Source organism: Hyperoodon ampullatus, assembly GCF_949752795.1.
Source record: "Hyperoodon ampullatus genome assembly, chromosome: 14".
Taxonomy (NCBI): Eukaryota; Metazoa; Chordata; class Mammalia; order Artiodactyla; family Ziphiidae; genus Hyperoodon; species Hyperoodon ampullatus.
The window spans coordinates 60,964,254-60,988,714 of record NC_136927.1 but is presented as its reverse complement, the minus strand read 5'-3'; the positions used below and the strand labels follow the sequence as shown (position 1 = coordinate 60,988,714).

At 42.6% G+C, this 24,461-nt stretch overlaps 1 protein-coding gene across 1 annotated transcript in view; it reads left to right on the top strand.

The window, feature by feature from the left end:
- Window positions 1-1,597: 1,597 nt before the first annotated feature.
- Window positions 1,598-24,461, top strand: part of PSMF1 (proteasome inhibitor subunit 1) — a gene marked incomplete at its 5' end in the record, with an annotated part of 46,029 nt that continues 23,165 nt past the window's right edge. The window contains 4 exons of the mRNA XM_079719814.1: window positions 1,598-1,726; window positions 8,015-8,167; window positions 9,687-9,769; window positions 21,574-21,756. Of these exons, the coding sequence (XP_079575940.1) occupies window positions 1,598-1,726; window positions 8,015-8,167; window positions 9,687-9,769; window positions 21,574-21,756 (548 nt within the window). The remainder of the gene's footprint in view (window positions 1,727-8,014; window positions 8,168-9,686; window positions 9,770-21,573; window positions 21,757-24,461) is intronic.

Here is a 24,461-nt window from a genome sequence, read left to right as displayed (position 1 = left end):
TTTTGGATGGGATGTCAGGGAAGCCCTCTGCTGAGACTGATAGGAGGTGAGGGAAGGAGTCATTTAAAATGAAAGAGCAAACCATGCAGATGTTTGGGGAAAGAGCAATCCAGGCAGAGGGAGTATATGCAAAGGCCTAGAGAATAGAACATGTGAAAGAGGGAGACTGGTTAGGAAGCTTCTGCAATAGTCCAAGTATGAGATGCCAGAGGCTCAGACCAGGGTGGAGGCAGTGGAGGTGGGTGGAAGTGGTCCAATTAAGAATATATTTTGAGGGTTAAGTTGACTAGCTTTGCTGTTGGATCCGATGTGGGTGTGAAAGAAGAGGGGAGTCAAGGTTATTGCAGTCAAGAGTGCAGGGAAATTGGAGGAGGTAATGTTAGAGAGAGACATTGGGGTGGGGAGCACAGACCACAGGAAGGTTCCTGCAGACCATGAGAAAGACTTACTTTTCTTTTGAGTGTGATGGAAGACCTGGGAGGGTTTTGAGTAGAGAAGGGATGTGATCTGGCATGTTCTAACAGCATTTCTAGTTGCAGAGTGTAGAACAGACTTTAGGGAGACAGAGATGGAGTATGGCAGTTTAGAGCCTGGTGCAGACATCCAAGGGAGAGATGATGATGGCTTGCAGGGTGCTGACTGGGATGGAAAAACTAAATTTATTTGAGTAAAAACAGTAAGTGGTAAAAATCATGAAGGAGACAGACAAATAAATGACTGACATTTGGTAGTGGATCAGGAGCGCCAGCTCTCCAGTCAGCAGCTGCGTCTTCTTGGGGGAAGCGGCTTCCATTCTCCAAGCTGGTGACAAATCTGCAAAATGGGAATGATAATGGAACATACCTCATAGAGTTTTTGATAGAGTGATGTGAATGTTTTGACACAGGACCTAGCACACAGTAAACATTTAATAAATGTTATCCAAGGAGCCAGACTGCTAGGTTGCTGTACCATCTCTGCCACTCACTCATCTTTGTGAGATTTACCCCTCTGTGTGTCTGTTTACCCATCAGTAAAATGGAGCTATCAAATACCAACTTTATGGGGTTGGGTGGTGAGGATTAAATAAATGAATACAAGTAAAGCATTTAGAATAATGTTCCATGGAGCAAGCACCGCATGTGTCAATTATTATTCTGAATATATTATAGCCCTATTTCATTACCTCTTCTCCCACCAGCATACGTCCACCCTATTCTGCAGATGGGAGGTTTGTGGCTCAGAACAAGGTAACCTCTCTTCAAACGATGCCACAACCTACGTGTAGCGTACCTGCCCGCTGCGGGGAAGACGGAGATTCCAGCTTTGAAGGACCTTGTCCCCAGGGGTCCTGTCCCGACAACGCTCTGCCTGTCGGAACCCTTTAGCGTCTCCCTTCTGTTTCCAGCCGGGCGCGCTGGCGCAGCAGCGCCGGAGCGGGAAGTTACTTCCGGCGGTCACACCCCAACGCCTAGCGTCTCCATTTTGGCCGCGCAGGCGGAGACTCGGCGAGAACTAGCGGAGTAGCGGAGCGGAATCAGCAGAAGTGTGAGGGCCGAATCGGCTCACCGCACTTTCTCCCTTCCTTCCTCCGCCCGCAGAAGCCGGGAGCTCTCTCATGGCGGGCTTGGAGGTACTATTCGCGTCGGCGGCGCCGTCCATCACCTGCGCGCAGGACGCGCTCGTCTGCTTCCTGCACTGGGAGGTGGTCACGCATGGCTACTACGGCTTGGGTGCCGGCGACCAGGTACGCCACGGAGCCGGCCCGGGGCCAGTGTGGAGGGGGTAAGGTGTCTTCTGCCCAAACCCAGAGGACCGGAGGCTCGGTCCAAAGTGCCTGACCTTCCCTCCTCCCAGGTCTGGGTCCTAGGAGTCATGACACCATTGGTACCTTTAGTCTGCGGGTCGGGGAGGTGCTCTATTGTCCTAGCCTAGCTGGCACAACACGATTTGAAAACCCAAGGACAGAAACTCGCTGCAGCACAGGCTGGCAGTCTCCGAGGCCGGGATTGTGCGGATCTGGCAGCGAGACAGGGGTTACTCTCCTGAGTACTCCTCACCTACCCGTGCTCCGCCAAGCTCCTTCCCACGCTGCTGGGTGGGGTGGGGCTGTACCCAGTACTACCCTCCTCATACTGTAGTTGAGTGCACACCAGATATCTGGATCCAGGCACAGGTATGTGGGGAGGTTGGGCCGACTCAGCTCCAGTCAAGGGCCCCTAGAGCTCAGACACCCTTCACGCTTTACTGAAGGACCTGGTGCAGCCCACTCACCTTTACGGTCTTCACTCCGGCTCCGGGGGAACAGCCACCTCCCACACACGTACAGACACGCACCCTGGGTGTAGGGCCAAGTAAGTTTCCTCCCCAACAGCTGTCCTATCCTCAGGCTCTGCCTCTTACAGCAGGGGGCCCTGTGGTCATCCCCAGAGAGCCCCAGGACTGGCGGGCCCAGCCGGCCTCACTAATTCTTTGCCGTAGCATTCTCCCGTCTTCCCTGCCCCTTCCCTGTGACTCTCCCCCTGTACATCACTGTACACAGCAGCTTCCTGTGAGAACTGGGCCTGGGCCCCTTTCTGCCCCTTCATTTCCCTTCTGCTCCATCCGAGAAAATATCCTCCCATACACACGCTCAGGACTCGCTGCCTGCGCCTCACTGTCACTCTCTTCTCACTCTCAGAACCTAGACCGGCTCTGGGGAGCAGGGCGCTTCACTCCTTTCATCTTACGGTGAGATTTTAACCTCACTCTCATTTCTAACTGCTTTAGTTCTCAAATTCCCTAATCCTTTTTTAGTTTCTCAGATACACATCCAGCGTCTTAATTTTTCCTCTTCTGACACAGAACTTTAGGGATCCCTCCTCAGACACAGTTTACACATCCTGGGCTCCTAGAGCCAGGTTCGCCCCCCCCACCCCCACTGCTCCATTTCTCTGTCCCTTAGAACTCGTGACCAAGGCTATCACACCCCCTCATGCTTTACCCTCACCAACAGGAATAAGAAACACAAGAACTGTCATGGATTTCTGGCTCTTTCCCGCCCCCCCCCCAGACCTCGTGTCTCATTGGGACCCCAGATACACACAGTAAACTTCTCCACCACCACCTCCAGGCTCACGGGAAAAGAAGGACCAGCTTTACACACAGACACACACAGACACACCCACACACACCCACACACACCCACACACCCTGGAAGCAGGAACCATTCTCCCTCCCAGATGTCTTTGTTCCTGGCCTTTCTGTTCACCTTTTGCTTCCTTCCACTTACCTTGCCTTTCAACATTTCAGACCTTGGGATCAGGTAGAGGCAGGGCCCAGAATCATGAGTGTCAGGTTTCCACTTTCAGTATGTAATCACCCCAAAAGAAACCTTACGTCTCCTGGCTTGCCTCATTCCAGCTTTCTAATCTTTAACAGCTCTTTCACTTGCCCCAGGCATTTCATTTCACCTTTTCCTGGGACATTCTCCCAGAAAGCTGATGTGTAGGATGGTGCAGGGGACAGTGGAATTGGAGAGGGGGTAAGACTTGTTCCTGACCTTGGGGCTCCCCTATCGACTCTCAGCGCTGCCCCCGCACCCCTCCCTGCCCCTTGGCCTGTCCTTCACATCTAACAGGTTTGCCCTGCTTTCTCCCCTCCTCATATACCTCACTCTCTGTATTTTACTCTCAGCTAGCTACTGCTGCCCTGACACACTGTTAGAACCTCTCCCCCCAGGAACAGGAACTTGTTACAGAGAGCCTGTGTGACTCCCTTCTCTTCTTCCCCTTCCACACACACGTATCAACGCTGCAGATCTGCTCCCACCACTCATCCCCTCACAAATCCTGTCAGCAACTCTGTCTGAGTCACTTTGACAGCTTAGGGACATCAGTTCATGTAGGTCATTGCCTCCTCCTAACTGGCACCATCCCCTTGCCATGTACTCCAAGCTTCCAAATTTTCAGAAAGAACACAATCTCATTTCAATACTGGTCTAAAAAATTAAATAAGAGATACTTAGCTGAATCCCAAAGGTCCATCTAATTCCACTCTGTTTACGATGCCACATGTCGAGTTCATGCAAGCCAGAAAAAGATGCTGGCTCCAGACATCTTAGGGGAGGCCCGGGGGAGTGCAGATGGGGGTTCAGAAGGCATTGCCCACTGTCCATCTGTCCACCCCAGTGCTAAATCAAGCATGTTCCCCCATGGGGGGGGGGTGGGCATTTGTTCTGCACACTAGAACATGGTGTGGTTTTGCTTCTCTCTGCCCCTTAAGTGCCACTGGAATTCAGGTTGCACTTGACCTCCTCTCACTTCTGCTGAGTTTACTTTCATTCAGAGTAGAAACCTTTTGGAGGCGCATCTTTCCTATTAGTTTATTTAAGAGAGGTTTTAGTTTTCCAGCATGGGGCCAACAGTCTCAGCTGAGACCAGTAGTATTTGCCAAGTTCAGAGGATGTTTATGTTGCCTCTCCAGCCACCTTCTGCTTCCCACCCTTCTGGGGGTGATAAGAGAGAGAGGAAGGTCCTGAAATTGTGTACTTGATCATTTAATATGTTGACAGTTAAATAGAAAGCTAAATTGTCTGCTTTTCTCTTTGGTTTTGTGTCCTCTAGTACAGGGGAATTGTGTACATAAAACTTGATTAGAAGAGCAATACAACTTCAATAAAAAATTCAATATTTGAATTTGTATTTCTTTCTTGAAGTCGGCACCGCTCCTCATAAGAGCTTTACAACTGTGTCAGGTGGTTTAAGTAGCAAGGGAATAGAGACGGCCATAGACTTAATTTTGAGAATATTGTTTTCTGTTGTAGGAATCTAAAGATTATGACAAAAGAGAGAAAATGCCCCACATGATCTTCTTTGGGTGCATTTTAGCCCAGAGACACTGGAATGAACTTATGGCCATTAAAGAATATTTCCAGCCTCAGGATTTTGCCTAAGGGGACAACTATCTTTACTTTTGGGTGGCCCATCTAGGGGACCTGGCTGGGAAGATCTCCAGCCATAGTGTGGGCAGTCAGGAGCTCTGAATGCCAAACCCAGCTCTGCACTTGACTTACCATGACCTTGGGCAGTTTTCAGCCCCCCTTAGATTTTTTTTCATCCGAACGAGTTAAACTACACAGCCATGTACTTTGGCTGCTTTCCAATCGTAGCTCTTTGGGAGGTCTGATATTTGATGTCCCGCTCTAGAGGGCAGTTGATTGCCATGTTTGGCTTGATATCACCAAGGCCAGTCTCTTTCAGTCCCACCTGTTTTCCCATATCAGGGCAGCCCTTGAGCTGGGGAACATTGGTTCCACTGCAGTGAGAGGTATCAGCCTCACTAGGCCCTAGGATTCTCTCTTGCTCTGGAAGCCTGAGGTTATGGGAGAGTGAGCAGGCTGAATTATTTAGAATAAATAATAAGAAATTCTGGTGGGTTGAATGCTGTACATGGAGGGTATAAATATAAATTCAAAGGCCCTTGATAGAACAAAGACAAGACATGTCATCATATTCTTGGCTTCCAAAGTAAACCTTAAATCCAGGACACTAAACATGTTATAGGAAGTTTACCCAGTTGAGGGTGAGGGGATAGTGTCTCTTAGCAGAGTGGGCTGATGAGTTTCACTTTTGTTTTCTGTCACTCTCATTTCTCTGCTTCAGGCCTGTGAGTTTCCTTGTCATTTAGCCAGGTTTGAAACCATGCCAGTTGCAATGTCTTGAATTTTATTTGGGACCACTTTGCAGCTTGATTCCTGAGCCCCAGAGGTGACCAAAGCGGAGAGGCCCACGATCTCCATTCTTGGCCTTCCGTTGTCCTTGGTGAGGTCTGAGGTCTGTGTTGCTGGATCTTTGTCTTGTTGTTTTTCATCTTTGGTCGCACTCCCTCCCACCGTAGTCTCATGAATACAGATCTTACCAGTCCGCTTGCTGCGTGTTTAGCTGTAGAACTATCCTTCTATGAAAACAATATATAGATTCTTTGTGTGTTTTCAAATTTTTTACATAAGTGGTACCTGGCTGTAAATCTCATTTTTAAAAAACTTTTCTTTGTCACATTGTTTACTTTTATCTACAATACTGCAATTAGATCTAGTTTGTTCCTTCTAACTGCTATACAGTATTCCACTGTGAACATATTTTGCACTTTAACTCCCATTCGGTTCCTCCAACAGCGTTGTGATGAAGATCCCTTGTCATATTCCCTGTGCCTCTGTGCACAGAATTTCTTCCAGGAGTGAAGGTTTTGGGTCACGGGGTGTCGGCTTACGTCATTGCACTGAATATTACCAGATTGCTCTCCAAAAGGGTTGTTGGAGTGTGAACAGCCACCAGCAGCACCTGGAGGTTGCCATTCTCCCCACACCCACACAAACACTGGCAAAAAATAGAAAAACAGATAACAGCAGTCTGATGGGTGGATCCTGGTATCTCATATTTTAACCTACGTGTGTCTGAGTGCTAGTAAAGTTGAATGATCCTTTATGCACTGTTAGCTGCTCTTATCTTTTGCTTGTTCATACCTTTTTCAAGTGGGTTCCCAATTTTTATTGTTCGTTTTCCAGGCATTCCCTTTTTGTACTAGTTATTAATTCTTTTCTTTTACAGCCACAGCACATAGCTCATCCTAGCCCGTGACTGCCTGTTAACTTTGTCTGTAGTATCTGTTGTTGATCTGGAGCTTTAAATTATGAGCTGTGTCAAAGACAGCACTTTTTTTCTTTTGTGGACTCATTTAAGAAATCTTTCCCCACCTGGAAATCACTGTATTAGTTTTTACTATAGAGGTAGTTTGAGAACTATTTCTCAAACGTTAGTATGTAAAAAGAAAGTCCTAGGATTTTTTTTTTTTAAAGAAATGAGGCCATCACAACTCACAGTGATGCATTTTTATACCCATTAGGTTGGCAAAAAATTTTAAATTGGACAATAGCAATGTTGCTGACCACGTGGAACAAGAGCTCTCATACATACATGGCTCATGGGAGTGTAAATCCATACTTCTTTTGAAAACAATTTGACTTTATCTTATAAATTAAAAGTTCTTCCCCTAGAGATACTCTATAGGAGTTCATCCATATGTGTACTAGGAGATGTGTACAAGAATGTTCATAGCGTTGTTTATAATAGCAAAACAAATAAACTGGAAGCACTCCAAATATCCATCAACAAGTGAGTTTGTAACTTGCAGCATATTCATGCAATGATGGGCTATATGGTTGTGAACTATATAGCAAAAATGGAGCGCTGTACAGTGAGTCAGCTATAGTTAAGTGCATTGACATGGATGAATCTCAAAACAATATTGATTGAAAATGGCAGATGAAAAAAGTGATGCTGTTTATATAAAATTCAAAAACATTTGAAACAATATATTTTTAGGATTTGTGTATAGTAACACAACTATAAGGAAAAGTAAAGAAATTTTAAAAACAGCTTAGTGATTACCCATGAGGAAGGAGGAGGGAGATTCATTGGGGATACGCTACTCAAGGCTTGAGCAGGATTGGCCACGTTCTGTTTCTTAAGCTGGCTGTAGATACATAGGTGTCCATTTTATAATTCTTTTTTTGTCTTGTACGTCTGCTATATTTTGTTTGTATGAAAGTTGTTCATAATATTTGTTAAGACACTGCAGTAGTCTGGAGAGGTGTACATTAGAATCTGCAGTTTTAGTCAACACTTCTGTGATCCCTTTGCAGATGGCCTGAATTCCAAACTTCGAGAAACACTGTCTTAGAATTTCACAGTATCCCTTTAGGTGACTGGCCTTATTCTTGACAGGGGGATAGAGAAGAGATTGTTAAACCAAGGCTACAGATTCTTGACAGGTTCCAGTGCTGTGTCACAAAGGCAGTCAGATATGAGGGAGGATCACTAGAGCAGGAGTCCAGAGACCCCAGACCTCTAACTTGCTGTAGGACCTTGGACATTTTACTTCTCCTGACCTCCGTGTCTTCATCAGTGAAGTGAGGGAGTGGGATTAGATTATCTGTAAGGTCCTTTTTAGATCTGAGGTCATGATCTTTCACCTCTCATCTCTGGTGTCTTCTCAGCCGGGTCCCAATGATAAGAAATCAGAACTGCTGCCAGCGGAATGGAACAACAATAAAGACCTGTATGTCCTCCGGTATGAGTCAAAGGATGGGTCCAGAAAGCTCCTTGTGAAGGCTGTCACTGTGGAGAACAGCATGATCATCAATGTGCTGGTGAGTCCCTAGGACACAGAGGGGTCTGCTGATGGGAGTAGACCTTGGGATCGCCTTTTTGAAACCCATTTAAGAACCCTCAGTGTTCGTGAAGACTTTACTCAGTGGTCCTACTTCCAGAACTTTATTCTGAGGCCAGGATCCTAAATGTAGAAATGCTTTGGGTTCAGAGATGTTCCCTGCCTATTACTGTAAGAGGAGAGACTTTCCATCACAGAGGAATAGTTAAGTAAATAAGGGAAACCCATTCAGGGACAGCTTGGGAGAAAAAAGCTTATTGTAGCCCCGGGGGCTACTTTTAGTTCTTTAGATAAGCTTAGCTTTCTGCTGCCTTGGAGCCTGTATACTTCTTGTTTCCTATGCTGGAAAGCTCTTCCTCTGTACCATTGCCGCCTCACACAGATACACACCATCCACCCTTCCTTTAGCCTGACTGACTCCCTCTTGTTTTTCACTTACTCAAAAAGTTCAGTCCTGACTACTTACTCTCGTCTGCCAGAAAAATCTAAATTATGCCTCTGCTTCATCATTTTATTTTCCTGCCTGGTGCTTAACACAGTTTGTAATTAGTGTACTTATTTATGCTTTGGTGTAATATTTGTATTCTACCACTATAGCAGAATATTCTGTAGTCTATGTAATATAGACTATAAGCACCCTGAGGCCAGTGACTCTTTTTTTAATTTTGGCCTGGTTGTCTGTATTTTTACAAAAGTATCATGCAGTCTGTATTGTGCTGGACTTTGCTTTTTTTCCCTCAATATGTTTTGGAGGTCTTTACATGGGAATGCATATAGCTATACCTTATTCATTTTAGCCACTATGTAGTATTCCGTAATACCATAATTTGTTTATCCCTCTCCCTTTTGATGAACATTTAGATTTTATATCACACAGGGTTCTTAGTTAACAACAGAATCCCCTCAGGTTTGTTTAAACAGTCAGGTTTATTAAAAGAACTGGGATAACTCACTGAATTGTTGGGAAGGCTGGAGAAACAGTTTCAAGGCTGGGCTTTCAGGGCATTGCTCCAGACCATGCCATGGAAACCACTGCTGCTGCCACCACCCCAGGGCATTAGGTACTGGTTGACTGCCAACCCAGGTGCCCCTTCTCAGGAGCCACTGATGTTGTGACCCCTGCTGCCTCTGCTGCTACCCTCGATAGCAAGACGTCTGCCCCTTACTCAGCCTGTTTATCCATGGTGCTCACCTCCAAGTTGAAGTTGTGCGTCCATTTAGCACCTCAGTTACATGCCTGTGTCCAAGCTGCAAAAGAGCCTGTGAAGTAGGTTTTTCTGGGCTCTGCCTCAGAAAGGCATTATTCCTAGATCAGAGAAGTCCCCAAGCATGAGAGATGTATTTCGTCTATTACAAACAGTCCTTATATATGTCTCTTTGTGCCCATATGTATTTCTTTAGGTTGAGTATTAAATTGTTCCTCTCCCCCCGCTGCCCCGCCACTTACTCATTAGACCAGAAATACCCCAGTCTCTCATTTTCTATTTTCATTTTTCTAGGAACATGGCTCACAGCAAGTGTCAGACTTGACCCTGAACTTGAATGATTATATCGATTCAGAACACCTGGTTGACTTCCACAGGTATTTCTAAGGGTTGGCCTTTCCCTGGGAAAAAGAAGAGAGAACCAGTGGCCAGATATAAGGAATGGACTTGAGGTGTCAGAGAATGGAGGAGGGTTAACAGAAGGATCTTTCTCTCTTGGGCACAGTCACTTCTCATTTCTCTTCTCTGTTTATTTGAAGAGAAGATTCACGTAGGAAATGCCACTTGAAATAAAATGATGCAATCAAGAGTCCACAAGTCTACAGGGTGGAGATGGGGCCTAGCCAGTGGAGTCAGTCGGAGTGAGTTCCTAGGAGGAAAAAGTGTACCTAATCTGGTACACTCCATCCCCCAATTTTTAAAATAGACTTCATTTTTTACAGCAGTTTTAGGTTCACAGCAAAATTGAGTGGTAAGTGCAGAGAGTTTGCTTGAACCTCCCCCCTGCCCCGCACTCTCACAGTCCTGCACCAGAGTAGTGCATTTGTTATAGTTGATGAACCTACGCTGGCACACATTATCACCCAGATTCCATTCTTGGTGGTGTTGGCATGTGTTTACTTTTGTAAGAAACTGCCAAACTGTCTTCCAAAGTGGCTGTACCATTTTGCATTCCCACCAGCAATGAATGAGAGCTCCCCGTTGCTCCACATCCTTGTCAGTGTTTCAGATTTTGGCCATTCTAATAGGTGTGTAGTGGTATCTCATTTTTGTTTTAATTTGCAGTTCCCTGATGACATATGATGTTGAGCATCTTTTCATATGCTTATTTGCCATCTATGTATCTTCTTTGGTGAGGTGTCCAGGTCTTTGGCCCATTTTTTAATCGAGTTGTTTTCTTATGGTTGAGTTTTAGGAGTTCTTTGTATATTTGGGGTAACAGTCATTAATCATATATGTGTTTTGCAAGTATTTTCTTCCAGTCTGACTTGTCTTGACTTTTTATTTTGAAATTTGCAACCCCACAGAAAAGAGGGTTTGCAGAAATATTACAATGAACACCCATATATCTGTCACCTAGGTTCACCAATTTTTAACATTTTGCCACTTTTGCTTAGTTTTTCTGTATGCTTTTTTGTTCTTGAACCATCTGAGAATTATTTCCAGACTTTATAAACCTTAACCCCTAAATATTACATCATGTATCTCCTTGTTCTTACACAGACATCCTCCTGTTACCACAATCAGGAAATGTAGGATTGATGCATTAATGTCATTTAATACACAGTCCATGTTCAGATTTCTGTAGTCATCCCAGCAGTGTCCTTTTTAGCTAGTCTTTTGGTTTTAGATTTGAGGTATTTTATTTCTTATCCAACCAAATGTCACACATTGCATTTATTTTCATGTCTTTTCAGTTACCTTTCATCTAGAACAGTTTCCTAGACTTTTGTTGTTCTTAGCATTGGTATTTTTGAGGACTTGAGGTCAGTTGAAGACTTGAGGTCAGTTGTTGTGTAGAACATTCAGATTGTTTCCTCATCCTTTGATTCAGGTTGAACATTTTCAACAAGAACACTATGTAAGGGAAGCTGTGTTCTCCTAAGTGTTTTACATCAGGCACGTGACATCTATCTTATTGTTGATTTTGTTCAGTTTGATCATTTGGTTATGACAGTATCTGCCACCTTTCTCTCCAGCAAAGGCATCTGTTTTCTTATGTGTTTAATAAGTGATCTGTGGTATTATATTAGCAGCCTGTGAATATTCTGCCTCCCAACAGTCTTTTACCTAGTGATTTTAGCATCTGTTGATGATTCTTGCATGAATCAACTATTACTGTGATGATTATAAAACAGTAATTTTCTATGTTTATAATTCTTTCTACATTTATTAGTTAGATTTTTTAATTAAAAGCTTTCTGTTCTCCGTCCCCCTTATTTTTAATTAAAATTTTTTGAAAATTTATTTTTGGCTGCATTGGGTCTTCATTGCTGCACGTGAGCTTTCTCTACTTGAGGCAAGCAGGGGCTACTCTTTGTTGTGGTGCACGGGCTTCTCATTGCGGTGGCTTCTCTTGTTGCAGAGCACGGGCTCTAGGCACGCAGGCTTCTGTAGTTGTGGCTCACAGGCTTAGTTGCTCCGCGGCATGTGGGATCTTCCCAGACCAAGCTCGAACCCACGTCACTTGAGTTGGCAGGTGGATTCTTAACCACTGCACCACCGGGGAAGTCCCTATTTTTATTTTTAAAATATCAAAATAGACTCCTGGGTTATTTTTTATTCAAAGTTATATTCCATTTCTGTCATTCTTTGAATGTTCAACTTGTTCCAGAGTTGACCAGTAGGAATTCCCTCAAGCTACCTCACCTGTCTTTTTGGCATGTCACCGTGTCAGAGCGTTTTCACACTTCCTGGCACAATAAGGTGTTCTGCCCTCACCTTGTACTTTACTTGCCCCTGCCTTGAAACCAGGGATTTTTCTAAGGAAACATGATTTCTGTTGGTGGGTAATAAGTTTCCAAAATCTGGGCCCTGAGTGTGCTCATTAATATGAAGGATGTCATTGCTTTCAGGCTTTTTCAGAGAACAGCGCTAGGAAACTTTCCTGGAGTTTTTTTTTTTTTTTTCCTTAACATTTCAAACTGATACTTTTATTTTTTAATCTAACACTGAAGGATTTGTATTCTCTTATTCTGTACTTGTAACTCCCTTCTGTGTTGAGAACCCTGATGCCCAACAGCCTCAGAATACTCATTTGTTTGATTCTAAAATACACACAGATAGTTTTTGAACTGCTACATCAGTGCCGACCAAGAACAGATCTACTAAGTAAAGTCACAAATACAATTTCTTTCCAGTTCTTTTTGTCCTTTGACTGTGTCCCACTGAGCATATATATCGTCAGAGTATTGTGTTCAAAATGTACTTAGATTTAATGCTTGTTGGTCCATCAGTGTAATGAAATTATCTGTTTGATATATAGTTGGGCGCATTTGTTTCCACTTTATTCCAATTTGGGGACTTTGTCCCCATCCTCATTGACCTCTTCAGGGTTTTGGAGGAAGCCTGGCATCACTATAAATTCAGTCGTGAGAACTGCCTAGAAACCCTGTTGGATTTAATTGCATCTAATCAGCGATAACCATCTTTAACCCGCTCCACTTCTCTCAGACTTCAGACAACCTGCCCACATCGTTCTGGGCACCCCTCTTTGTCTCCATCCTTCTTTCATGTATCCTCTATGTGAGGAAATCCCAACTTCCACTCCTGGTCATCACCCTCCAGTCAGTTTCCCACACAGCAGTTGGATCAGCATTTTTGAAACACAGATCAGGTTATGATTAAAAGTCTTGCTTGCAATCCCTCAGTGATACCACCTCACACATGTTAGGATGGCTACTATCAAAAAAACAAAATAACAATTAGTAAGGATGTGGAGAAATTGGAACCCTTGTACACTGTTGGTAAAAATGTAAAATGGTACAGCAACTATGAAAAATGGTGTGGTGGTTCCTCAGAAAATTAATTACCATTTGATCCAGCAATTCCACTTCTAGACATATACCCAGTAGAACTGAAAGCAGGGTCTCAAAGAGATAATTGTGCACCCACGTTCATAGAAGCATTTTTCGTAGTAGCCAAAAGGTGGAAGCAGTGTAAGTGCCCATGAATACCTAGGACAGATGAACAGATAAACAAAATGTGGTATATACAGACAATGGAATATTACTCAGCTTTAAAAAGGAAGGAAATGCTAACAAATGCTTCAGCATGGATAAACCTTGAGGACATTGTGCTAAGCAAAATAAGCCAATCACAAGACAAATTCTATATGATTCTACGTATATGAGGTACCTAGAATAGTCAAACTCATAGAGACAGAAAGTAAAATAGTGGTTGCCAGGGATTGGAAGAGGGGAGAATAGGGAATTATTGTTTAATGGGTACAGAGTTTCAGTTTTGTAAGAGGAAGCGTTTTGAAGATAGGTGGTGGTGGTGATAGCACAACAACGTGAATATACTTAATACTACTGAACCGTACACTTAAACCGGTTACAGAGTTGGTAAATTTCTTACAAATTAAATCTAAAAAAGAAACCCCAAACCCTTCAGTGAGTGTTCATTTCTCCAAGGATGAAGAACGAAATCCTTGATGAGGCCTAAAGCCTAGGGCCCAGCCCCTCTAACCTCATCCTTTGCCACTTCCCACTTAGCTCCTGTGTCTCAGCTGTGGTGCCATGTGCCTCCTCCCTCTTCAGAGCTCTCCCCTTGGCCGAGAGTGCTCTCCCCAGCCTCTTCCCACAGCCAGCTACTCTTCTTCCTTCAGTTTGCATTTAAACATCAGCGCCTGGGAGAAGCCTCCCCTGCTCCCCCCATGTTTGAACCTTTTAAGCATTTAATAAATGGGTATTTTATGATTAACTGCCTACTAGCCTGTGATCTCCTTGCGGGCAGGATCTGGGTCTTTTTCACACAGTAGACAAAGGAATGAAGGAGTGAAGTGAGGCCAGGCCTTGCCTTGGCAGAGCTGCTCTTCTGGGCGCTGCCCACACCATGACCCTACCTCACCCCTTAAGAGGGTAAAGGGAAGGACACTGAGAGTGTGGTCTCTCTCTTGACTTTTTCATTCTGGAATTCCATTGGGGGAGAAATTGACAAAACCTCTGGAAAAACTCGGGTCTGTACACCAGGCTGTTCATGCTCCTGAGAGCATTTAGTCCCCTCAGCAATACTGAGAGAGAAACAGTGATAATATCTCCATTTTTAAAAATAACATTTGTTTTTGGAGTTTTATGTGTGTTGGGGGGGGGCGTGTTTTGATTGCTGTAAAATGACATAGTAGGACTACCTCAGAGTGTTCTGAGAATGAGATGAGATGTCAGCGCAGAGTGCTTAGTACTAGTCCCAGCCCTTCATGAATATGCAAATGGAAGAAATCTGATCACAAGGAATCATCTCCATGGAAACTGAGGCTCAGAGAGCTGGGGTATGGATCTCTCTCCTGATCATAAGGCCCTCCGTCTCTCCTCTGCCTTTCTGGCAGCAGCACTGAGCTGCCTGCTTCTGGCCCCCTTCCACCATCTGGCCCTCCTTGTTAGGTCGTCATGGCATGTCATGTCTGTTCTAGGTAGAAATCTGTGCCCCTAGTTGAGCAAACTGATTTGCTAAGGAGTATAAACCTGTTCCTTTCTGTCGTGCCTCTACTATGTTAGGATGACAGGCTGTCTTTTGCTACTACCAAAATGGCAGTTCTCCCAAGGCTTAGAAATCATGTGAGAACTTCTCCTTCAGGACTTAGTAGCTTTTTAATCAGACCTGAGTTCTACAGGTAAACCTTTTGCATAGGGAGATCAGAGGGCTTCCACCTGTATCACACACAGCTCATCTGACTGAAAGGAAAGAGGAGTTAGATTTATCCCCGCTACCCAACTTGGTCAGGGAAGCAGCATGGTGTACAAAGTTCTGTGTTCTAAGTAGGAACCTGATCTTTGTAGGGATGTATGGACCACAGGCCCTTAGAACTTCTAAACCATTGCAGGTGTTACACTTTTTAGTCATGGAACTCTTTATTCAAGCACGCGTAATATTCCGTCGTCTGTATTGACCATATTTTGTTTATCCGTTCATCTGTCCTAGGTATTCATGGCCACTTACGTTGCTTCCACTTTTTGGCTACTTTGAATAATGCTTCTTTGAACATGGGTGCACAGTTATCTCTTCATGTTCTTTAGGATTCTGGAGGAAAGAGTAGGGACAGCAAATGGAGGTCCTTGTGGCCTATCCACTTGGCTTTCTCCATTGCCCTGCCTGGGCCCCCTTCCATGCCAGAGAAGCCCTGAGACCACTGATCTAGTCTAATCTCAGTGATTTTATGGTTATGTAATAAGTGATTTTTTTTTTTTTTTTTTTTTTTTTTTTTTTGGCGGTACGCGGGCCTCTCACTGTTGTGGCCTCTCCCGTTGCGGAGCACAGGCTCCAGGCGCGAAGGCTCAGCGGCCATGGCTCACGGGCCCAGCCGCTCTGCGGCATGTGGGATATTCCCAGTCCGGGGCACGCACCCATGTCCCCTGCGTCGACAGGCGGACTCTCAACCACTGCGCCACCAGGGAAGCCCAATAAGTGATTTTTTAATTAAACTTTTTATTTTGAGATAACTGTAGACTTACATGCAGTTGTAAGTTGTAAGGTATAATACAGAGAGACTTGTATCCTTTGTACATTTTACCTTTATACATTTCACCTCAATTATAACATTGTATAAAACTACCTTAAATATTACAGTGAGGATATTGACATTGATACACTGACAGTAAGTATTTCCATCACCACAAGTATCCTTCCTGATGCTTTTTTATAGCCATACCCACTCCCCCTCCCCACCCCTCACCCCCTGGCAACCATCATTTATTCTCCATTTCTAAAATTTTGTCTTTTTTAAAAAAATTTTTATTGGAGTATAGTTGATTTACAATGTTGTGTTAGTTTTAAGTGTACAGCAAAGTGAATCAGTTATACATATATATATATATATATATATATACCACTCTTAGATTCTTTTCCATATAGGTCATTACAGAGTATTGAGTAGAGTTCCCTGTGCTATATAGTAGGTCCTTATTAGTTATCTATTTTATATGTAGTTGTGTGTATATGTCACTCCCAATCTCCCAATTTATCCCTCCCCCCTCCCCCGATAACCATAAGTTTGTTTTCTACATCTGTGACTCTACTTCTGTTTTGTAGATAAGTTCATTTGTACCATTTTTTTAGATTCCACATATAAGTGATATCATATGATTATTTGTCTTTGTCTGACTTACTTCGCTCAGTATAACAATCTCTAGGTCCATCCATGTTGCTGCAAATGGCATTATTTCGTTCTTTTTTATGGCTGAGTAATATTCTATTGTATATATGTGCCACATCTTCTTTATCCATTTCTCTGTCGATTGACATTTAGGTTGCTTCCATGTCCTGGCTATTGTAAATAGTGCTGCAGTGAACATAGGGGTGCATGTATCTTTTTGAGTTATCGTTTTCTCTGGATAGATACCCACAGAGGGATGGCTGGATCATATGGTAGCTCTATTTTTAGTTTTTTAAGGAAGTTCCATACTGTTCTCCGTAGTGGCTATAACAATTTACATTCCCACCAACAGCGTAGGAGGGTTCCCTTTTCTCCACACCCTTTCCAGCATCTATTGTTTGTAGATTTTTTGATGATGGCCATTCTGACCCGTGTGAGGTGATAACCTCATTGTACTTTTGATTTGTGTTTCTGTAATGATTAGTGATGTTGAGCATCTCTTCATGTGCTTTTTAGCCATCTGTATGTCTTCTTTGGAGAAATGTCTGTTTAGATCTTCCACCCCTTTTTTGATTGAGGTTTTTTTTTTGATATTGAGCTGCATGAGCTGTTTGTATACTTTGGAGATTAAATCCTTGGTCGTCTATTCATTTGCAAATATTTTCTCCCATTCTGAGGGTTGTCTTTTTGTTTTGTTTATGATTCCTTTACTGTGGAAAAGCTTTTAAGTTTAATTAGGTCCTACTTGTTTATTTTTGTTTTTATTTTTATTACTCTAGGAGGTGGATCAAAAAAGATCTTGCTGCAATTTATGTCAGAGTGTGTTCTGCCTATGTTTTCCTCTAAGCGTTTTATAGTATCTGGCCTTACATTTAGGTCTTTATTCCATTTTGAGTTTGTTTTCATGTATGGTGTTAGGGAGTGTTCAAAAATGTTATGTAAATGGAATCATACAGTATGTAACTTTCGGGATTGGCCTTTCTCACTCAGCATAATACCCTTGTGATCCATCTGAGTTGTTGCATGCATCAATGGTTTGTCCCTTTGTCTTGCTGAGTAGTATTTCATGGTATGGTAGGCATGGCATTTCACAGTTTGTTTAACCATTCACTAGTTGAAGGACATCTGAGTTGTTTCATTTTTTACTATTACGAATAACAGTGCTATGAACATACATGTACAGGCTTTTGTGTGGACATTATTTATTTCTCTACAATAAATGCCAAGAGTTCAATGGTAATTGCATGTTTAGTTTTTTAAGAAACTGCCAAACAGTTTTCCATAGTGTCTGTACCATTTTACATATCCACCACCAGTGTATGAGTGCTAGTTTCTCTGTATCTTCACCAGTTTCTGGTGTTATCGCTATTTTTCATTTTAGTTATTCTGATGTATAGTAGTATTGCATTGTGGTTTCAATTTACATTTCCCTGATGGCTAATGACAGTTCCTTGTATATTTCAGATGCAATTCCTTTGTTGGATGTTGGTTTATAAATGTTTTCTCCCAGCCTGTAGTTTGTTTTTTCATTCACTTAACAAGGTCTTTTGCAAAGCATAAGTTTTTAATTGATAATAGCTATTTGATAAATTTTTGCTTTTATGGATCAAGCTTTTGGCGTCAAGTGTAAGAACTCTTTGCCTAGTTCTAGATCTCAAAGCTTTTCTCCTATTTTTTTTTCTAAACATTTTATAGTTTTATGTTTTACATTTAAGCCTGTGGTCTATTTTAAAGTAATTTTTGTATAAGTTGTGTGGTTTAGGGAGAGGTTCATTTTCTTGCCTGTGGATGTCCAGTTGCTCCAACACCACTTGTCATTGAATTGCTTTTGCAACTGTGTCAAAAATCAGTTGTCTGTACTTGTGTTGGTTTATTTCTGGGTTCTCTTTTTTTTTTTTCCATTGATCTTTGTGTCTGTTCTTCTGCCAGTGTCACATAGTGTCTATTATTGTAACTATGTATCAGTAGTATGCCTGAATATTGAGTAGAGTGATTCAAGATCGCCCAATTCTTCTTTGTCAAGATAGTTTTCACTATTCTTGAGTCTATGCCTTTCTGTATAAACTTTAGAGTAAACTTCTCTTTGTCCATGAAAAACCTTGCTGGGATTTTGATAGGATTTGCATGAAGCTTACAGATCATTAAACCTAAAATGGGAAAAGTTGACATTTTTACTATGAATGTGGTATGTTTCTCCATTTATTTAGCTCTTGCTCTATTTCTTTCATCATCATTTTATAATTTTCAGCATATAGGTCCTGGACATGTTTTTTGCTCTTTTGGGGTGTGAGAGGTGATTATAAACGGTGTTCCGTTCTTGGTTTTGATTTTCAAATGTCCATTGTTAGTATATAGAAATGCAGTTTATTTTTGTGTGTTGATCTTATATCCTGTCACCTTGCTGAATTCGTAGTGTTCTTGGAGGGGTTTTTTTTGGTAAATTCCTTGGGAATTTCAAGGTAGACTGGCATGTCATCTGCAGATAGAAGCAGTTTCATTCCTTGTTTTCTAATCTGTGTGCATTTTCTTTGTTTTGCCTTACTGAAGTGGCTGGAACTTCCAGTATTATGTTAAATAAGAGTGGTTAGAGAGAACATCCTTACCTTGTTCCCAGTCTTAAAGACAGAGTACTCAGTCTTTCATTACTAAGTATATTGTTAGCTGTAGTTTTTTTTGTAGATGCTCTGTATCATGTTGAGGAAGTTCTTTTCTGTTCCTGGTTTGTTGAGAGTTTTTATCATGAATGGATTTATCGTGTTGGATTTTGTCAAATACCTTTTCTGTATCAATTGATATAACCATATCATTTTTCTTAGCTTATTGATATGGTAGGGATTTGTAACTATTGAACCAGCCTTGTGTACATACAATAAATCCTATGGTATGTAATTCTTTTATATATTTTTGAATTTAATTTGTTAATATTTTGTTGAGCATTTTTGCATCCAAGTTCATGGGAAATAGTGATCTGTAGTTTTTTGTTTGTTTGTTTTGGTTTTTTTTTGGCTGTGTTGGTTCTTCGTTTCTGTGCGTGGGCTTTCTCTAGTTGCGGCGAGTGGGGGCCACTCTTCATCGCGGTGTGCGGGCCTCTCACTGTCGCGGCCTCTCTTGTTGCGGAGCACAAGCTCCATACGTGCAGGCTCAGTAGTTGTGGCTCACAGGCCTAGTTGCTCCACGGCATGTGGGATCTTCCCAGACCAGGGCTCGAACCCGTGTCCCCTGCATTGGCAGGCAGATTCTCAACCACTGCGCTACCGGGGAAGCCCTGTAGTTTTCTTTTTTTTGTACTGTCTGTCTGGATTTGATATCAGCATAATACTGGGCTCATAAAAATGAATTGGGAAATGTTCCCTTCTCTAGAATTTTCTGGAAGTGACTGTAAATTGGTGTTAATTCTTTAAATGTTTGGTAGGCTTCTCCACTGAAATCATCTGGACCTGGATATTTCTTTTGGGGGGTGCTTAAGTAGGAATTGTGTTACTTTAATAGAACTATTCAGATTATCTATTTCATTTTGCCTAAGTTGTTACAGTTCGTGATTTTTGAAGAATTAGTCTATTCTAAGTTGTTCAATTATGCTGTTATTAGTGTTCTCTTATCCTATCAATGGCAACAAATTTGTTATAATATCCCATTGCATTCTTGATATTGGTGATTTGTGTCTTCTCTCTTTTTATGTTTGCTGCTCTTGCTGGAAGTTTATCAGTTTTGTTCATTTTTTGGAAGAACCAGTTTTTTGTTTTTTTAATTTTCTCTTGTTTTTCTGTTTTCTCATTTATTTATTTTTATTCTTTCCTTATTTCTGCTTGCTTTTGGTTTAATTTGCTCTTCTTTTTCTAGGTTTTTGAGGTTAGAATTTAAATTGTTGATTTCTTTCCTTTTTTCCAATGTAAACATTTAGTGCTATAAAGTTTCCTCTCAACACTGTTTAGCTATAATCTCACATAATTTAATATGTTGCACTTTTATTATTATTCAGTACTTTGTATTTTTTTTCAAGACTTCCTCTTTGATCCATGGATTATCTAGAATTGTATTGCTTAACACCATGTACTTAGAGACTTCCTTCCAGTTTTGATGCTTAGTATGATTCCATATGGTCGAAGAACATACTCTGTATGATTTCAGTTTTTTTTACATTTATGAGGTTTGCTTTTTTTTTAACTTATTTTTTATTGAAATATAGTTGAATTACAGTGTTGTGTTAATTACCGCTGTACAGTAGAGTGATTCGGTTATACATGTATATACATTCTTTGTCATATTCTTTTCCATTATAGTTTATCACAGGATATTGAATGTAGTTCCCTGTGCTATATAGTAGGACCTTGTTTATTCATTTTATATATACTAGTTTGCATCTGTTAATCCAAACTCCCAATCCAACCCTCTCCCACCCCCCTCCCCCTTGGCAACCACCACTCTGTGTCCCTGATTTATAAGGTTTGCTTTTTGACCCCGGATATGGCTCATTTTAAAACACCAGATTTTTAGGAACTCTGGGGAGTCCTGCCCACTACCTGTTACCTCAGTCTGCCTCAACACTTCAGCTATAGCTCACATTGCTTGTCTCTCACCAGCAGAGAAAAGAGGCCTAGAGCAGCCTTCCAAGGACCCCTGAGTTAGTGACAGAATTGGACATTAAGCCCTGAGAGCCCTGCCTACTTGGACTAGGAACCTGGTTCATCCTCCCCATGGAGGCTTTGCCTTCCATGACCCTTCCCATGACATGTGATGAGCACACAATGAGGCTGAGGGTGGGGTGGGGTGGGGTGGGGTGGGCAGGGCACAGAGGAGTAGCCAGTCTAGGCCCTGTGCCCCTTACACCCTCACTGCTTTCTAATGGGGTGGTAAACGAGGAGGGGCAACTCAGATGCCTAAGAAGCTTAGGCCCAAATCTCGGAGACAACGCCAGGCTGTTGTCCACCGGGCAGCCCGTTCCCACCCTCGCAAACAGTCCAAGCATGACACCAAGAACTATCAGGGCCACCGCCGCCATTGCCGCCGCCGCCGCCGCCCCCGCCGCCGAAATACTGTACGCAGGGTTGCCAACCAGCTGCAAGCAGTTGACACCTCGTCTCCTTCCTGCAGGGTCTACAAGAAGAGTGAGGAACTTCGGTCTCGTCTTGTGTCTGGGATCATCACACCTATCCATGAGCATTTGGTCAAGGCTAGCGTAAGTCCCCAACAGGAGTTTCCCCCTGCCACTGCCAGAGAGGTGGACCCACTCCGGATTCACCCACACCATCCACATACCAGCCGGCAGCCTCCCTGGTGAGTACAGAGCCCACAGTGGCAGCCCATGCCTCTGCAGAAGGAGTCCAACCATGATCATCTTGCCACTTGACCCCTCTCTGGCCCCCGTGTGTCTTCAACAGAATTATCAGAGTCTTGGTATATGGAGATAGAAAGTGGAGATATAAGTGGAGCAGTGAGTTCTTGTACTGCTACTAGTCACCCCAACAACCTAGCATCCTAAGGCTGCCTACCTCCTTTCTAGAGGCCACACACAGCCTCTGAGTCTGCCCAAGGGTCAGTGCCTCTGAGGCGTGTGTGCAGTCCTCCAGAGTTGCTGCCCAGGTAGTTCAGTTTTTTATTCCAGAGCTATTTGTCTGTGCAGGACCCTGGACCAGGCTTTTGGGGAAAATGTAGAAATACTGGAAGTTCCTGGAGGGAATATGTTCCCAATGTTCCCTTTCTTTGCCTTTCACTTCATTGTAGTCCCCTGATCTCTTTTATAGCTTGAAAACTTTGCCAAAACAGCATGAGGTATGAGCAAGTCACATACAAGGTCTTTGCAGATTAGGATGGCAGCACTTAGGACTGGAGACTTCTGCTCTGAGGGAGAAGACAAGGACCAGGGACACCTTAGTCTCTAGTTGAGATGGCATGTCCCAGTTTGGAGTCCACAGTGTGATAGTAATGGTGGGGTTGGCGGGGTTGTGGGGGAGGGCTCACTGTGCGGCCATAATAAGCACTCAATAAGTGTTAGCTGCCGTTGTTAAAAATGACTCTGGGGCTTCCCTGGTGGCGCAGTGGTTGAGAATCCGCCTGCGGATGCAGGAGACACGGGTTCGTGCCCCGGTCCGGGAAGATCCCACATGCCGCGGAGCGGCTGGGCCCGTGGGCCATGGCCGCTGAGCCTGCGCGTCCGGAGCCTGTGCTCCGCAACGGGAGAGGCCACAACAGTGAGAGGCCCGCGTACCGCAAAAAAAAAAAAAAAAAAGACTCTGTTTTGCAATTATATACCTTTGGTTAATTAAATAAATAGGAAATTTGTTTAATTACTATAATAAGTAATAATTGGCAAGTCTCTGGCAACCTTTGGAAATATTGGGTTCTGTGGGGAGAGTGGAGGATAATAAAAAGTGGTTGAAAGGTTGGGAACAGCTTGTCTGATCTAACCTCTTTATTTAAGATGGCCTGCCTAAGGTCACCAGCCACTAATAAAGAGACAGAGCCAGCGCTGGGGGTCTAGGTGTCCTCACTCCAGCACAGTGCTCTGTTGTGATGCAACCAGAATATGGTGGGAAGATTTAAGGATAAGCCCTGGACAGCAATCAAATTGGGGGAGACTTTTAGACCTTAAGTAATAGTAATTCTTAGGTCTCTCAGATTCACTTCCTATTTCAAAACAAATATTCTCTGAAGTCTCCTTCACTGTCTCAAAATGGAATTCATAGATCATCTAACTTACCAAATGGACAGTTTCAAAAAGGATCAGTATAAAGTCCTGACTATAATATAAATAAGAAATAAAAAGTGAGTAATTAATAAGATAATATGTATTTCATTGTGTAGATGCCTGAGCATGATTACACTGGAAAAGATAGGCATTTGCACTTGTATATGGAATTATTTTGAATTTGACAGTAACAAAAGCAGGCACGTGCTATGTTATAATTACATTTCTGGAAAAATTTTTATTGAAACAGTATAAAAATACTTTGTGTTCACATATAAAATGGCCTTAGACTAACTTATGGTAGGTAATTTTATGTAGGCTTTACATTTCTATGAATGTCTAACAAGACTTTGGCAAGTTGTGTAAGATGTAGATTATTCATTATGTGGAGCTCTACTGTGGATCATAGAGCATGAAGCATCTCTGTTCTTTGCCTATAAATGCTATAAGCACTCTCCAATCACTGTGACAAACAAAAACACCCCTGGGGCTTACACAGAAACACCTCCAGGGCACCTGGAGACTCTGCTATCCTAATTGGGAATCATAGACCTGAATCTGGAATTATGAAGGTAAGAAATCCTAGCCTTGGAAGAACAGAAAGAATGAGAAAATCACCATATTGCAGCTTCTACTGAAATAATGTAGTGACTAGGCACAAATTGTCAATGGTTGCTAAAACCATTAGGTAAAAGGTTGATGGGCAACTTTATAATGGATGAATCAGACTGATAGCACCTGAACCCATAGGTCAATCTTAACACTAAAAGTGGGATAGCCAGACTTTGTGTATTCTAATATAATGCAATAGTAGGTTCACAACAACATGAATCTAGATTGAACTCCCAGTTTAAAAGAAGGATGAGAGGTAGAAGAATGAGTTAAAGAGACTCATGAGGATACATGGGTTCCAGCCAATGTATGGAACATGAAAAATTTTTACAGGATTAATTGATCTTGTTTTTTTTTCATTAAATAATGGCATGGGGAGAAAAGGGAGAGGGGGCTTGTTAATTAGAGTCTTAGCAGCTAAATCCAGTGTTGGACTTTGTTTTGATCTTGATTCAAATAAACTAATTCTAAAATTATTTTTGAGATATTTGGGGAAATTTGAACAGGGACCAGGTATTTGATAATGTTACTGCTAATTTTTTAGGTGACATAATTAAATTCTGATTATGTTAAAAAAAAGTCTTTGTCTATTATATATATATAACTTTATTAACTGAAATATTTAAGGGTGAAATGATATGTCTGGGATTTGCTTTAAAATAATTTCACCCCCTAAAACAGT